The sequence below is a fragment of the Podarcis erhardii genome (genome assembly GCF_964252035.2).
Source record: "Podarcis erhardii genome assembly, chromosome: 2".
NCBI lineage: Eukaryota > Metazoa > Chordata > Lepidosauria > Squamata > Lacertidae > Podarcis > Podarcis erhardii.
This window is the reverse complement of record NC_138498.1, coordinates 44033075-44050552: the sequence shown is the minus strand read 5'-3', so window position 1 is coordinate 44050552 and position 17478 is coordinate 44033075. Positions and strand designations below refer to the sequence as shown.

The 17478-nt window shown below is 44.3% G+C and overlaps 1 protein-coding gene across 2 annotated transcripts in view; it reads left to right on the top strand.

Moving 5' to 3' along the window:
• Nucleotides 1–17478, top strand: part of ADGRE5 (adhesion G protein-coupled receptor E5) — a 46668-nt gene that overhangs the window by 14283 nt on the left and 14907 nt on the right. Inside the window, exons 2-8 of one of the 2 annotated variants that reach the window (XM_081851167.1) lie at nt 5456–5512; nt 7849–7905; nt 9052–9171; nt 10051–10185; nt 11823–11966; nt 15011–15057; nt 16564–16656. In XM_081851167.1, the coding sequence (XP_081707293.1) occupies nt 5456–5512; nt 7849–7905; nt 9052–9171; nt 10051–10185; nt 11823–11966; nt 15011–15057; nt 16564–16656 (653 nt within the window). The remainder of the gene's footprint in view (nt 1–5455; nt 5513–7848; nt 7906–9051; nt 9172–10050; nt 10186–11822; nt 11967–15010; nt 15058–16563; nt 16657–17478) is intronic. The other variant, XM_081851168.1, reaches the window with a different exon arrangement.

Below are 17478 nucleotides of genomic sequence, written 5' to 3'. Positions count from 1 at the left end.
GTGTGGGCCACCCCAGGTGTCACCACTGAGGGGGGGATGACAAAATGCCGGGCGGCACTCACCGTGCCAAACAGTCCACCCGCTGCCTCCCCCCAGCTGTAGGGCGGCTGAGTGGGAGAAGTCAGGCAGACTCCGGAGGCCCGGTGGTGCACCCCGCCCCAGGTGCCCGAGCGGCTTCCTCCGCCGCTAGGTTAGTGTGCTGGCTTTGTTGATTCCTTGCCTCTGGTTCGTTTTCTTTTTGCAGGAAGCACTCCAAGGAATAGAGCAGCCATTTTGGTGAAAGCATTGTTTGCTGCTCTTTTGGCTTTTTGTTCCGTAAAAAGTTTGTTTACAGCTGTTGAAAGAATGTGAGTGCATGACCCATCAGCATCTCATTATTACTGTTAAGCCTGTTCCAGGCTCTGTCTGTCCTGCGGATAGCAGTTTCCTAGGGACAATGCACTCAACTGTGATGGAGAGGCAAATTCAAAACCTCCCACTCTGGTCATGCAATTCATTGCCAGCCATTGTCATCTGTCAGCAGCATGGTCTGATAAAATGCTATTTCTTAGGTGTTGATGGGGATGCTCAACATGGAGAGCTTTAGAGGGACCAAAGCACCTTATTACATGTGACACTTTTCACAATAAATGTTTGTCATGAGGTTGTTTCCACCATCACTCAGCATATTGCAAAAAGCTGCAATATGGACCAAACATTTGTGCATAAAGGGGGACAGACACATCTTTCCCTCTAGATCTTTCCTCCTTCTTTCTTGATTATATAACAAGGCAAGAAGTAGCTAGGAGGGGGTGGTTTTGATAGGAAAACCAGCCTGCAGGGAAAGTGGTGAGTACAGTCATACCTTGGAAGTTGAACGGAATCCGTTCTGGAAGTCCATTCAACTTCCAAAATGTTTGGAAACCAAATTGCAGCTTCAGAAGCCTCAGAAGCCCCGTCAGATGTTTGGGTTCCAAAAGAACATTCACAAACTGGAACAGTCACTTCCAGGTTTGTGGCATTGGGGAGCCAAAACAGCCGAGTTCCAGGGCATTTGGGATCCGAGGTACGACTGTATCCTAATGCACATGCACTTATGATCAAGGTTGCAGCTTCTTCCAACTGCTTGATTGTTGTAAACAGACAAACAGAAATAAAAATCATCCTTTTGGGGACAGGTATGTTGCTGAGCATCAACAATCATAGAAGAGAATCATAGAGTTGGAAGAGACCACAAGGGCCATCAAGTCCAACCCCCTGCCAAGCAGGAAACACCATCAGAGCACTCCTGACATATGGTTGTCAAGCCTCTGCTTAAAGACCTCATGCTTTGACCTTAATGAAATTGATCCTGCTCTGTATAGTAGATCTTGCAGTATGAAGATTGTGGAACCTGTGTGTGATTGTTAATCACATCTAGAAACTGAGAGGATTTCCGTCAATTGACCTTGAAGACAGCCAAGGACAATCCTTCTGGGCAGGCAAGGAACATGAGTCTTGTGATACCTATTTGTTAGCTCAGGTCTGACTCAAAGCACTGGCCTTCTCCCCTCCCATTATTGAGCATAGTAAGCCTGATCCTTGGCAGGATAAGCACAATTGCCAGTGTTAGCCAGCAAACCTCTGAGGTCAGTCCCGATGGCAGAGTTGAAGAGGATTATTTGAGACAGAAAAGGGTCCCTCTCTACCTTCATTTTTTCTGTTGCTTATGGAAAAATAACTGTAAAATGAAAAAATGAAGCTAAACCTCTCTGCATAGAGACGTTTACAAAAGAATTCTTTCTACAACACATAATGGGAGGTGTTTTTAATTTTATTTCTTCTCTCCAGCAAGTAATAAGAGGGAGAAAGATATGGCTGTTTTGCAGTCTGCATACAACTGTGTGATAGCAATCAAGGCAAGTGAACTGGAAGTGAACTTTCAGTCAAAAGATATACCCTGACCAATAATTTTTGACATGTTATCTGAAACCTAGGAGAGATAAATTTGTAAAGGAAACAAGAGGGGCAAGAGATTAGAGGAGGAAACAAGAGGGGCAAGGGGGGCAAAAGTTAGAACAGGAACAGAGGAAGATATGAACTAGAAGAAAGAGCAAGATAAAAAGAAGATAAGGCTATTCTATTGGTCTCATTTCAAAATACGTTACAGAAACTTGATGATAGAATGAAGGAATGTGCAAGTAATGTGATGGATAGGACATTTGAGACATAATGTGGGCATGACGGAGTGAAAGATAAGCATGTGCTTAATCTCTTCAGTTGAAGTTGCTTGGACTTACAGCATATTGTAATTACTGTACAAGAAGTAGAAAAATAATGAATATAAATCAGAATTGATAAAAATGAGAGCAGGTGAGATCTATAATGAAGGCTGGGAAAAAATAAGATCAGAATCAGATGAGTGCCTGAAAGATTTGACTGACTCTCCAGTAACATTTATTTTATTTTTAATTTGGAAGACCCAAATGTGAGATGCATAAAATACATGCTTGGAATAAAATCTGCTTCATAAAAAAATTACTCAGAAGGAAGTGCCACTGAGTTCAGTGGGACTTACTAAGCATATGTAGGCTTGCAGCCTAAATATACTGTATTTTTCTGTCTATAAGATACCCCCATGTATAAGATACCCCCTGTTTTGGGGGACTCCGATTTAAGAAAATGGGGGAAGATCTATATGTGTATAAGACTCCCCCAAATTTTGGACATTTTTTTTGGGGGGGGGGAAATCTAGTCTTATACATGGAAAAATACATACTTAGCTACAATATAGTAAAATTATAAAGTACTAAAGCTAGTTTTCCTCTAGTACTTCAGGCAAGAAGTAATATCAGTTAATCTACCTAGATGATTCCTGGTTTTAATCCCACCATTTTAATTCTGTCTGAAGAATTTAACTTCCTAGTAAATTAGCTGAAAGAAATGACCACACACTATCATTGGGGAATAGGGACACAGGAAGCTGCCTTGTCCCATGGCAAACCATTAGTCCACCTACCACAGGCTGTCCAGAGCTTCAAAAAAGTGCCCATTTAGAATCAATTTTCAGCAGTCTTCTTCAGCTGCTGAATACAATTGTTAGAGGAAGGAAGAAAAGAAGCAAATGTGAACCTGGGATGGAGATCCTGTGGACCTCCAAATGTTGATGGACTACAATTCCCATCACCCCCAACCATTGACCACGCCTGATGAGAGTTGGAGTCCAACAACATCTAGAACGCTACGGCTTCCTCACCCTGTTGTAAATGAAGATGATCATGGTCTCTTAGCTGTAAGTACAAGCTTGATTTTCTGTTTCAGCCATGCATCGGAAAGAGCTCAGAGAAAAGATGGCAGGCATCAAACGCTCTGGGTGGTATTCAGCTAAGTATTGTTCAGAGTAGACCTATTGGAATGAATGGACCTAGCCATGTGCATTAATTTCAGTGGATCTGCTCTGGAAAAAAACACCCGTAGTTGACTTCCACCTTCTGTTAATAATAGAGCTGCGTATTGGGTTGCAGAAGATGGGAAGGGTCTGTGCCTGCCGGTATTGTATGCTGTTGAGTCTTTCCAGGACCAAGCATCAAATGCCTGTCTTTCATCATCAACTAAGCTTCTAATATTGCTAAAGGATTTTGCCACTCTCTTTTGCAGCCCCAGGCTTGGCTAAGCAAGCTTCTGTAATTGTATATGCTTAAGTTATTTATTGACACATTTTCGGGACTTGTGTTTGAACCGGGGCTGAGTGCCAGAACTTGTGAAGTAACAATAGAGAAGAAAGTAGCTAGGAGCCCTTGCAGGCAGCATTTCACATACCGCTGTGTAACCGCAGCCTGCTCTGGTCTACCCTGCGTGTGACTTCTAGGTGACAAAGTGTAACTTACAGGCGGGTTGAAGACTAGAAACCACTTCTTGGAAATTAACCACTTGCTTGTGTTGGTTATTACCCTGCACAAACAATTGGCCCTCAATTTGCACATTGGTTCTAAGCAGAAGGAAAAAACGTTGTTGGATACGCATGAAACGAGAATCTGTTGTGCTTGCAGATGCTGTGTTGATTGAATTGCAATACAATGAATAAAAATACAACACATGCGAGGCAATAAAACAACATCTTAGCACAATGTTTGTAAATGTTAGGAAGTTTTTAAAAGGCGAAACAAGAAATGCAGCAGACATCTACCAAAATAAAATAAAATCACAACCATCTGTTTCTCTTTATTAATATAAATGAATATGCCTCATGCCCTTAAAATTCCATGCTTCTTTAACTATCTGTAGGGGAGAAACTGCCTCCTTGCCATAGAGGAAAGGACTAATTGGGTTTGTTTGTTTGTTTGTTTGTTTGTTTGTTTGTTTGTTTGTTTGTTTGTTTGTTTGTATGTTTACATGGGTGGCATGTTGCACTCCAACATCCATTAGCTCCAGCCAGCACAGCCAATGGACAGGAATGAAGGGAGCTGTAGTTCAGTAACATCTGGAGAGGCAGTATAGAATTTTTTTAATATAAATTTATGAGTCGACAGTCAGTGAAATGGTCACAACACGATTTAATTAAATAAAAAATACTGGGGCCTCTTGCCACTGAACTCCTTTCCTTGAATCTATTGTCGATTCAGCCTTTTATTCTGGAGGGCCTTTGACTGGAGGGCTGTTCTGTCTCAGCTGCCAAGATGGGAGTCGCTGTAATCTGTTAGCAGTTGTGTAAGCCATCACTTGAATCTGGCTCTCCTCACGGAGCTGCCCTCCTTTGAGAAACCACTGCTTCCAAGAGAGCTGTGCAGTAAGGGGAAAGAAGGGCTGGAATAACCATGGCTGGAAATTATCTTGCTATTCATTCAGAGTCAGCCACAGAACCAGATCCAAGGATTGCATCCTGATGTAATAATATGAAGAGCTGAATCCCTAAAGAGGTCACCTGGTGAAATACAAATGTGTGCTTTCCCTTATGTTATCCCCCTATATCCGAGTGATGGACAGTCCTGGCTGATATTACAGATCCTTCCTTCCTTCCTTCCTTCCTTCCTTCCTTCCTTCCTTCCTTCCTTCCTTGAATGTCCTGGATTTAGACAGGGTTTTAACTGCTGTACAGGCCTTCAGAGGCACCCTGCCTCCAACTGTGAAGGTAGAACATAGCCATAGCCATTGTGGCTAGTAGCCACTGATCGCCTTGCCCTCCATTAAATACCCATGGAGGTGTTTGTGAGACCCACAAAGCTTTTACTTCCTGGTGGGACCGAATGACCTGTCCCATGAGTTCTGAGAAGGCTGGGACTTGCAGGTGAGTAGAGCCAGTGTGGTGTAAGAGGGTTAGACTAGGACTGGGGAGATACAGGTTCCAATTCTCTCTTAGTCATGGACCTGCCTCACCTATCTCCCAAAGTAGTTATGTGGATAAAGAAAGGTGGGAAAGAGAACCATGTGTGTTGCCTTGAGCTCTCCAGAGCAATAGCAAGGTATATATTAATGGTAACTGGGGCTCTCTGTCTTTCAGGGCTCTTCATAATCCTGATTCAGTCTAGATGTGCCGCCCAGCAAGAAGCACCAGAAGGTGAGTTCTCTCTGGATTAAAAAGCCTTCAGAGAAGCAATAGAGGGCCAGTTTAAAACCACCGCTTGACCATGTTGTTTGTTTGCGGAGGAGTGCAGCGTGTGCTGAGGACACCAAAAGAAAGAGTTGCCGTATGGCTGGGTGCAGCAAGCAATCCACAAAGCGGTGATAGCCAAGACAAGGAGAACATCCTAGGGGTCAGCTCATGGGGTTATGCATAGCACTGTGGCTGCATTTTGAAGAAATGTCTTTCCATCCATCCATCCATCCTGTGGGTCGGTGGTTTCCATGTCCCGGAGATAAGCAAGTTATTCGTTCTGGATGGAATCACTTCCCCTTGAAGGAGCAAGTGCACATCCTGGGGGCACCCCTGGATACATCTCTTGTCACTAGAGGCCCATGTGTCCTCTGTGGCTAGGAGTACTTTTTACCAGCACCACCTGGTTTACCAAGCCACGCCTGTTCCTGGACAAGGATAGCCTGGCCATTGCAGTGCATGCACTGATAACCTTTAGGCTGGATTACTGCAGTGCACTCTGTGTGGGGCAGCCCTTGGGCCTGGTTTGAAAGTTATTGCTGATGCAGAATGAGATGGCCAGACTGGGGGCACATGACTGACACATGCCCTGGCTGCACATTTACTATGGAGCCAGGTTCAAGGTTCTTGTATTTGCAAAGCCCTGAACAACTTAGGTCCAGGGTACTTTACAGACTGCCTAAACCCTATAGCCCAGCTTGATCATGGAGATAATCTGCAGGAGCATTGTTGAGAAGGCTCATCTGACAGCAACAAGAAACTGAACCCTTAATGTCATCTGCCCAATCATGTGGAATGTTCTGCAGGCACCTTCTGGTTTTTAAAATTATTATTATTATTGAATTATTAACCAAAAGAAGTGCAATCATAACAAAGAAAAAAAAAATGTAAACCATAAAGCATCACAACCTGGAAGGCCAAAACTACGAAGGTACAACCCACCTCCAAAGGGAAATAAAAAGGCACCTTCTGTTTTAATCTTTAATTGTCTGCTGGAAAAGTTTTTGCTATCAGGTTTTTGCAGGCAATTAAAAAATATATCCATGATAGTTAGTTGATCTCCAATTTTAAATGTTTTTTATTTATATTTCTAAGTTGGTTGTAAACCAGCTTGATAGTTTTAAAAATATAAATAGCAGTATACAAATATTTTATGACTATATAAATGTAAGGCAGCTTTCTGTGTTCCTATATCCTTTATATTATAGATAAACTTCCTTACAAGTGAAACAGCAAATGCTTAGGTACTAGTCTAATATATTTAAATATTCAATATTGTTGCACAGATTTGCTTAATGCAGTGTTGGCCAATGATTTCTCACCTAGGACCACTGTAGAAATCTTTGCTAATGTGCAAACATGAAGGCTAGAAATTTGCCTTTTAAAAACATGTTTGTATATTACTAACTTTTACTTAGAGTAGACCCATTGAAATTAATTGACCTAAGTTAGTCATGGCTATTCATTTCAGTGGGTTTGCTCTGAATAATGGTTGGTTGAATGTAACTCATAAATGTATTAGGGGCTCTCATGCCTAAATGACTTTAGATCTGTCTCAACTCAGAATGAGAATTCCCTGGCCTTCCAAGCAGCCTTTTTTGCCTCAGGTTTTCCTGAAGCTACAGGCTCATCCTCCAGATATGTTAGGGATTACCATATTTTTCTGTCTATAGGACACCCCCATGTATAAGGACCCCCCCCGCACCATTTTTGGGGACTCAATTTTAAGAAATGAGGGGAGATGGCCCAGAGTTGTTGAGCTCCCCCCCCCCCACGCAGCTGTGGGCAGGAAACACTCCCTGGATCGTTTCCCACTCACTGTGGCATCAGAGGAAGCCGCACTCCCGCCAGCAGTCTGCTACTTCTCCCCCCCCCCCCATGCCACTATCCGTGTATTGGACGACCCCAGTTTTTTTACATGATTGTTGAGTCAAAAAACCTAATCTAATACACGGGAAAATACAGTATCGTTTCCTGGAAACAAAGATACTTAAGAATAACTAAATTGCAAAATCTGGCACACATGAAAGCTTGGATTCTCAAAAAAAATGAAAGAAATAAGAGTTCTGGAGTTGCTGCTCCTACCATAATGTATTCTGATTGCAGAATATTTAATTCCCCACTCTGCATGGATGGACTAGTTGTTTTGGAAGTATGTAGTAAGTAGGGAGAGGGGAGGTCCGATTTGGGGGAGGTGGGCTTAAGTGTTGTTTCTCTGGAAGGAAGTGAGAAGAATGGGAACTGACTGCATGGCATAGGCAGAGACTCACCAGTTGCTGTTCTCTTCTCTGTCCTAACAGACTGCTCACAGAAGGAAAAGGTTGGTGGCACCTGTAGCTCCTATGAAGACGAGGACGGTAAGTGTTATGGTAATTAGACTCGCTTCCCAGATCACAGTACAGTAGTACCTCTGGATGCGAACGGAATCCGTTCCGGAGCCCCGTTCGCATCCTGAGTAGAATGCAGCCCGCGTCTGCGCGTGTGCGGGTCGCGATTCACTGCGTCTGCGTGTGTGTGTGACATCATTTTGAGCGTCTGCGCATGTGCGCATTCCGTTACTTCCGGTTCCCTGTGGAGCGTAACCTGAAAACGCTCAACCTGAGACATATTTAACCCAAGGTATGACTGTAGTGATTTTAAAGTAAAATACATTTTTAAAAACCAAAAAAAAAACCCCAACCCCCACAACTTTGCTTTTTCTTTTCTGGCAGTTGCCCACAATGAAGAAACAAAAGCAATTACAGCAACCAGTTGGCCACCTTAAATGATCTGGTCTTAAATATTTATAGAATGTGTATGTGATATATTTAATCTTGCCACACTCAGAACACCTTCTTGGAGCAGCATCCAAAGCCAACAGGCTCCCCTACAGGGGGCTGCAGCTTTTGGCTTGAATAGCAGAGCTAGCCCCAAATTATAGACCCCTGTTTTAACAGGAAATGTTGAATATGAAGTCCCTTGCACACATACCAGAAACCTCCTGCCCCAGTGTTAAGAGAAACGTTGCCAACCCTTCATCCTACTAAGGGCGCTCACTTCCAAGCTCTCAGCATGACTTGATTATTTGTGTGAGGATGTGAGAGGCTACAAAGGAGACACCTCTGCAATGGACGCTTTAGTTTAGTTTCCTGCATTGCAGGGAGTTGGATTAGCTGGCCCCCGGGTTCCCTTCCAACTCTACAATTCTAGGATAAAATATTGTGTTCAGCACTCTTGGGTTGGAGGAATCCCGTGACCCAGCTATGACGTAGAATCAGATTCCTCAAACCCGGGTCAGAAAACCTTTGACCCTCCAGATGCTGTTGGATCCCAACTCCCATCATCCCGAGTCAGTGTGGCCAACAGTCAGGAATGATGGGAGGTGTAATCCAACAACATCCGGGGGAGGGGCAACACAGGATCCATACCCTTCAAAGGAATTCCCACGCTTCAGCCATTTGATGCACGCAGGAGACGGTTAACAGCCAGATTGCAAAGTGTATCCTTGTTTGTTGCATTCGTAGATGTGGATCTATGCCTTGAGAAGAAATTAGAATGTGGATACCATGCCAACTGCAAGAACAACTCCTGTATATGTGTAGATGGATTCGAGAAGGTCCCCGAGAAGGGAAATGCCTGCGAGGGTAAGGGCTTTCTTGCTTGAGATGCAGCATGTTCGCTCCAGGCACGACACGGGCTTGACGTATAGAGCTGAGAGCTACAGCAAGGGCACAAGTCTGGCTGTACATGGGGCTGTGCACAAGTTTTACAACTAGCACCAAACCTAAGTGTACCATCTGGGAATAAAAGAAGGAGGGCTTCTTTCAAGCAAACACAACACTCCTCTCCTGGGAGTGGGGAGCCTGCACCCCTTAGCCTAAATGGGGAGCCGGTAACTGCTGAAATCTGCTTGTTGGGGAGATGTCACAATTTAGTCTTCTTAATTTACTTCTGGCAGCTGAGTCTGTAACACAAGAGTGGGGAACCTCTGTGGGGGACGGCACAAAAAACAGCAATTGCTGCTGCATAGTGAGGCAAGGAAGACGGCCACGTTGTTTCACAGCATCCGCATCACAACATCCTCTGGCTGTGCCTCCAGTTCATTACCTTCTCGCTTGTAGCTTCTGTGGCTGAAACTAACCTAAAAACTTGACTTGTTACTCTCTCACCCTCTAAGCTGGAGGTTCCTCGAGTTGTTCCAGATGGCAATTGCCGTTGAAATCTGATGTACTCAGCAGACATCTATTAACCCTAGCCATTTTTTTTACTTGAATGGGAAGCCCTCTTGTCCCTGCTAACAACCTGGCATGCCAGCTACAATGCTCTTGCAACCCAACACTTGAGAATTGCTGCTCTAAGTGAATGCTAACAGCATGCTTCTTTGAATGGCTTAATCAAGGCGGATTTTCTAGAATGGCTTGCCTTTCTGCAGCCATAAGCAGTTTCCTGCTTATCATAATGTGATGGCTCAGGTTGGGGGCCAATTTGCCGTGTTTCACCTAGAAGCAGATTTCTCATTGCAGACATTGATGAGTGCCAGAAAAACACTTCCATCTGTGGACCTTATGGAAGTTGCATCAACACCAAAGGGGATTACCTTTGTAAATGCAAGCCGGGATTTGCGAAGAGCATACAAGATGACAAAAAGATATGTAGAGGTACAGCTCAGAGAGAATGCAACATTTCTTTCTTACCTGGCCAAAGGAATGCATGGGCAATGACACTTCTTCATTTACCGCAGAGTTGCAATTAGCTAGTGATGTTAAATATGTTGGGGCCAGAGGATGATCTGAGCACATCTGATGCTAAAGCAAAACAGACCTCAGCATGACCAGTGCTTGGAACAGAGATTGCTTGGAGGGCTGTCTAAGCCAATCTGAGCTCCTGGGATGAAGTTTGGTGTACAATTCACTGATAAAACATGTGAAGTTGAGCTTCTGTAATGGGCATGTTTGGATGTGGAGGATCAATGAGGCCAAATGACTGTTTGTAACATACCTGTGCACAAACCTACCATATGTAAGATTTCTGTGTTCTTATATCGGTTATGTGATGCCAGAACAATCATCTGCCTTCACTGTCATATGCACTGTTACACGTTTTACAGGGATTAAAGCTTTTGTGCATGTAAACTGTGGATTTCTGCATGGCATAATTCACATGCAGTTGCCTCTTGTCAAGTCAACACAGTTTGTAGAGTCTTCCTGGGGCCATATTTCCCAGATGGATTGCCATGTCCTCCCTTTCTGTGAGCCTTTTTGAAGGAAACCTGGGAATAGATGGCTTTAATCTAGGACATTTCCCCCCCCCCTTCCTATCTTCTCCAGTATCCTCATTCCCATCTGTTCATGAGGTGCTGTAGGGATGAGAAACTTGCTTCTTTTGCCAACTGGGCCAAAACTCAAAGGAGAAGCTGCCATCAGGGTTGACTCCAGTGTACTCAAGAGGCTTCCATTGTGTATGTGGAAGTTTGTGCACACAGGGACTTTCCAATCCTATCAACAGGAGAGGATTTGGCATATTCAAATGGGAAGTCCTTGTGTGAAGCATCTTCCAGGCTCAAATAATAATGCGGACCCTTCCTTTGTCAGTATCATTCTCACCCACGTGACACTGGAAGACTGTCCCACAATAGTTTTGCAGTTCAGCATCAAGATGGAGAACTAGCACCCAAAGGAACGGTTCAAGGCATATACTTTAGCCTGGGTGCAATTCATGTGGCTGCACTACACTGCAGATTTTTTTGGCACCCAAGTTGAAAACCTATCTTTTCCAGAAAGCCTTTGTAGATGCCTATTTAACTGCCCCGAGTCTTAACTCCATCTGTCAATGTTATTTTATTGTTTATTTGTTCTGGATCTGCTGTTGCTGTATTTTTATTTTAAGTCTGTGATTGTGCCCTGGTCTGACAGCATGCTCTGATGAAGGTCAGGTGAGAAATCTAAATAAATACACTGTTTTACAGAATCATCATAAAAATGTTATATGGGGTGATAGTCAACTAAGTTTAACTCAGAGTAGACCTATTGAAATTAATGGGCCTGACTTAGTTGTGTTCATTAATAAAACTTAGTTGAATTTCAGCCACGGAATAATGCGGAATGCATTGCAGTAGAACTGAATTCGCACAGTTGCAATTCTATCTAGTTGCCTTGTCCCCAAAGACACCCCCGGTTGGCTCAACAGATTGCTGAATGCTAGGAGACAACTTGGTTGTTTCTTACTTCTTCCTCTCGTTTCCCTTTTCAGATTTCTTATTCTCATGTTGTTGTTTCTCTCTCTCCCCCCCTTTCAGATATTGATGAATGTAAACAAAATATTTGTCATGAAAGTGCCAAATGTGAAAACGTCGAGGGGAGCTTTCTGTGTACGTGCCCATCAGGATATTTCCAGTATATGGATGTTGGACCTTCGGGTAAAAACATCACAAAATGCAAAGGTAAATTCTGGTGGAAGAGGCTAGGAAATGGGGGAGAGGGCAGGGGGCTGTGTTCTAAGGGGGGGGGAGGCTGACATTGTCAAAGGCCACAATGTGTAAAAACATAGACCTAGAGTCTAGATAATGCAGGGTGGGGAGATGCATACATTTGCCTTCTGTTCTTACTTTAATGTAGCACTATTCCTAGTTAAATCCGCATGGGAAGAATTGCAGAAAAGGTCCATTGATTACTTTAATACACTGAAAACACTTACCTTGCCTTCCTTGCCTCAGTCACTGGCTCCCTGCATGCAAAGACAATTTGATTCCAGATGTGTTAACAGTGATCATTTTCTGTTCAGACAACATCTAACTAGGCTACCCAGGTGCATTATTTCCTTACAGCTTCCATCAACGGCTCATCTCCACAGGGGTGTCTAGTTTCCACTCCCCTGGAACTCTGCTTTGACAGATTCCCCTTCCAGCCTGAGTGATTGACTGACAACAATTAACCACCCTCTGCTCTCCACTTCTTCAGGCTCCTTCAGACCAGGCAGGGGTGAGGAGCTTTGTTTCAGCAGCACTCCCGGGGCTTGTGGCTCCAGAATGGCCAATCCTTGCTGTGTAGGGCCTGTATGGGCAGGACAGCCAGGTGTGTCCCAGGGGAAAGATGCCTTTTGCCAGCACTCTTCCCACGTCCCCAGGTGTGTGCAGCAGCACTAAGCCGGGAACTCAGCAAACCACAATGGGAGGCCACACGCCACCCTTGAAGAGGGGAGCCTGGTGGGAAGGATGCAGAGTGGGAGCGGTAGAATGGGGAGCCAATCTGGATGGGGAGCAGCGGAAGGGGAGGGGAGACCTCTGCAAATGGTTAGGCCAGACATCTGGTAAGGGCTGTCTGTCCTGTTCCCTGGCAGCCCAGTGAGTGAGGAGGAGGCCAGAAAGAAGAAGAGAAGGAAGGGGGTAGCAGAAACAGAGGGAAAGGGGTATGCCGGCATGTGGGACTCAGCTAAAAGAAGGATTCCCATCTTTCCCTTCGTGTGCTGTTGCAGTTCCCAGCCCATCCTCAAAAAGTTGGGGCTAACTGCTCCATAGCTATGGCCAGCATTTGAAAGCATGGAAACAAAGTTCCATGGCTGTGAGTTCTTGTAGTCTGAATTCGTCCACATGTGCTGGAACCTGTAGGTCATTTCTAAATGACGGACAGCATTCACCAGTGGATTTACTTTATCCTTTTCTTGCTCAAGGGTGGAGGATTCAGGAGAGAACAAGGGAAGTACTTCTTCACACAGCATCGTGGCTTTTGCTCCCGCAAGAGGCAGTTGTGGGTGGCTTTAAAAGAGCATTAATAATAATAATAATAATAATAATACATTTTTATTTATACCCTGCCCTTCCCAGTTCAAAAACTGGGCTCAGGGCTGCTGACAGCAAATTTAAAACACTTAATTGTAAAAGCAGCATAAAATACAGTATAAAAACATGAATAACAATAAAATTCAAAGTTCAGAAATCAATTTAGGGGAAATCCATCTAATAAGCATTAGATAATCACCAGGGCTAGCTGGCTGAATTAGTCCTACTTGGGCCAGCGAGGAGGCCAGGGGAGAATTAGCTGTGGGGTCTCAGAGCGGGTAATCTTCATAAAAGGGGAGGGGGAGGGAAGGAAGGGAAGGGAAGTAAAAGATCAGGCTGAATTCAAATTAAAGGCCAAGTGGAATAGCTCTATCTTACAGGCCCCACGGAAGGAGTTTAAATCCTGAAGGGCCCTAGTCTCATGGGCCAGAGCATTCCACCAGGTCGGAGCCATCACTGAAAAGGCCCTGGCCCTGGTGGAGGATAGTCTGACTTCCTTAGTACCTGGGACCTCTAAACTATGGTTATTCATGGACCTTAAGGTCCTCTGCGCGGCATTAGACAAATTCATGGAGGGGAGAGGGCTATGGGAGGCTCCTAGTTATGGCGGCTACGTTCTCCCTCCACTGTTGGAGGCAGTATGTCTCTGAATGCCAGTGGCTGGGAATTGAAGAAGGCAGAGCGCTGCTCAGCTGCTGCTTTGGGGCTTCCCATAGGCATCGTGTGAGAACAGGGTGTTGGACTAGATGGGCCATTGAGCAGGCTCTCTGTAGGTTCTTAATGTTCTCCCAATATGTTGTTTTACTCTTTACTGAGAAACAAAACCAAGCTGGCTGGGGAAAGACCCAGAGCTGGGGAGGGGAGGGGAAGAGAGGTGGGTGGGAAGGAGAGTCTTTCATTTTGAAAAACAGAAGTTGCTTTCAATCACAGTGAATTATTTTCCCAATGTGCTATAGTCACAGTGACTTGGGGGATAGCACCTCCTCCATGTCCCCATTTTTGCCCACAAAAAGGAGGGGAGAAAATTTCTCTTTTCCCACCCCCCAAAAGTAAAGTCTGCCATTGCAGAAGAACCACCACATATATATTTCCGAGATTTGACAGGCTTCATCCCCACAGAAGGAGCAACTAAGCCTGCAATTTGCATCCAATTCTGGCAGAAAATAACAAAGTTAGGGACTTTTATTCTTTAATAAAAAAGCAACCTTTAAATGTTCCCTAAACAAAAAACCTTTGGATGGATCTACCTGAAATTTGGCAGGCTTAACCCACTGTGTAAGGGTTCATTTTCCTGCAAATTTCATCCATTTATGTGAAAAGCGAAAGAAATTATAGTTATTTTTATATTCCCCACTATAGTCAATGGGGACAAAGCAGAGCTTTGGATTTAACAGATCAGTTTCGGACCTAAAAATTGAATTAAATTGGAATGACACAGAGCAGATTTGAAGTAGACCAATCTGCTTCCAAGCACTACAGAAACAAGCTGAATCTTGTGGTTGCTGCATGGCCCTAATACATATCTGTTGTTTGGTGCAGACATATTTAGCTACTGCTACTCAAACAGGAGCTGCTGGAGCCATTATGGGTTACTCAGTAGAAGGAACAATGTATTGTGCCCCTGGCTCTCAAAAACAGCAAGCAGAATGTGAAAGGCTTTTTGGAAAGGGATGGCAATACGTTCTGATAATTTGTCCTTCTTTCCCCAGAATTCAGCTGCCCGGAACCTTCAAGTGATAACTGTTCAGATGAACAGGTGAGTCCCTAACATTGGACCTTGGAAATCAAGACCAAATTAATTACATGCATAGGCTTTCTATTGACTTGGGTAATTGGCTGCTGTGTCAAGAACTGCATATATCTGGTTATTTGAAAAAATAACCAAATCCATCAAAATTCTCTAAGGAAAGCTGCATTATATTGCATGTATAAATGATACAAATTGTGAAGATTTGGATATAGTGTTTAATTGGCATACTTTACATTAGCTATGGGAAGAGGCAAAAAGTTGTTCATGGCACCCTGTAACCATTGGAAACTTGGTTGCTGTCATACACTGATGGTGGAAATTCCCTCGAGGTACTTCCCACATACACTTAATCATGTTTGCACTGCCATCTTAAGGACTAGAAACTTTACAAAAAAAAAAAACTTAGCTGAGATTCTCAGGATGCTACATTTTTATAGACAGTCCTGTCCTGTTTGTCCATTGAGACAGGGCAGAGGGGGATATTCATGACTTTTAAAATAAGAGCTTGTGGAATTTAAACCCCAGGAATTTCCTACAAAGATAATTAGGTAAAGGGACCCCTGACCATTAGGTCCAGTTGTGACCGACTCTGGGGTTGCGGCGCTCATCTCGCTTTATTGGCCGAGGGAGCCAGCGTACAGCTTCCGGGTCATGTGGCCAGCATGACTAAGCTGCTTCTGGCGAACCAGAGCAGCGCACGGAAACGCCGTTTACCTTCCCACCAGAGTGGTACCTATTTATCTACTTGCACTTTGACGTGCTTTCGAACTGCTAGGTTGGCAGGAGCAGGGACCGAGCAACGGGAGCTCACCCCGTGGCGGGGATTCGAACCGCCAACCTTCTGATCGGCAAGTCCTAGGCTCTGTGGTTTAACCCACAGCGCCAACCTTCATGTTAATGCCCGTGAAACTACCAATCCATCCAAAGGCTTTACGTTTCAGCTGAGGGGTAACAATTAATCCATGAGTTATGTAGCCACAGAATTAAAACATCTGCTTCCCTGAAAGCATCCTCATAAAGCCCCAGCTTACTGAAAGGGGGAACGTTTAAACTACTTTAGAGGGAAATTTGAGCATTGCTGCTAAATGTCAGAAAAAAATACTGGCTGTCACTTTGTGCCCACTTGTCCTAAATAGGTGCGCATGTAGCTGTGTGCTGGATTACAGCCGTTTGCCTTGAATCTCACTCTCTGCATTTCCTACGGCCTCTTTCCTCTTGCATTTGTGACACAGCTGCTCAGTCCACAGCATTAGCCCTTTGCAGCTTCCCTCCCATTGCAAAGAGCTGTTGTGGGGGCCGTCTGTTCAGTCTGGGACTGAGGCCGGGGCAAAGGACTTAAAGTACGTCTCATGCCATGATCCTGATCTGGATCAGAGTCTCCTGGCGCCAGCTGTTTGTTATTTTAAAAATCAAGTGTACCAGCACTAAAGAGATGTGAATGCTGTTTCCTTGCTTGGCCCGTAGGCTTAAACAGGCGCAGCAATTTAAAGTTTTGTGGGGATTGTTTTCCAGGCACTCCTCTGTGACTTCAGAGCCAAAAGGAAGCATCTCTGCGATTCATTGCTGGAAATGCAAGGGGCAACAGACGCAAAGAAGCAGCTGCAGGTATGTTTCAAGCTGGTTTCGCCTTTGCCTTCTTTAACACTTGCCTTTGCTCCAAAGGTCAGAGCTGCAGGGCTTAGCAGAATGTGCTGCTCTAAAAATAAGTGGAAACAGAGGCCAACAAGTAGTGCTTTCTAGCCAACCATCACTTCCCTGTAAGAAAAATGGTGCTTCGTACATTTTCCATGAGGAGAGGATATGTTTTCCCACTGAAGCAGTAATTGCAACAAATGGGGAGTCTCTGCAGGGTGTACCCATATTGCACAAGTCTGCGCAGTGCAGGAACACGTGCAAATGTCGCACATGAAGCTGCCTTTAAGACCATTTTAGTAAGTGATTCTCAAATACACACACACACACACACACACATATGTGTATATATATATATATATATATATATATATATATATGCGCATTTCCTGCCCCTGTAGAGCAAGCGAATGAGGGAAAGCATATTTGTTTTTTTAAATGACCTGGTTCTACTTTCCATTTCACACTAACAATATTTGCAAGTGAAACATCCCAGACCAAAAGGTTGTCTAAACAAAATGGTTGTGGTCTAGCTCTGGGTGCAGGACCTGTGAGCCCTGCAGACATTACTTTTGACATCAGCTGCCACATCACAGACCACTGGCCATGTTGATTGGGACTGATGGGCATTGGGGTCCAACAACAACTGGAGGGCCAGAGACATTGGTGCTGGGAATGTTTAACAATGGGTCAGACAGAATAATACCAAAATACAGCACTATCAGTGATTAAAGATTCTTCTTAAATTTTAAGGGCAAAATTTCATTCCGTTTTCCCCCATGCACGTGCACAGCT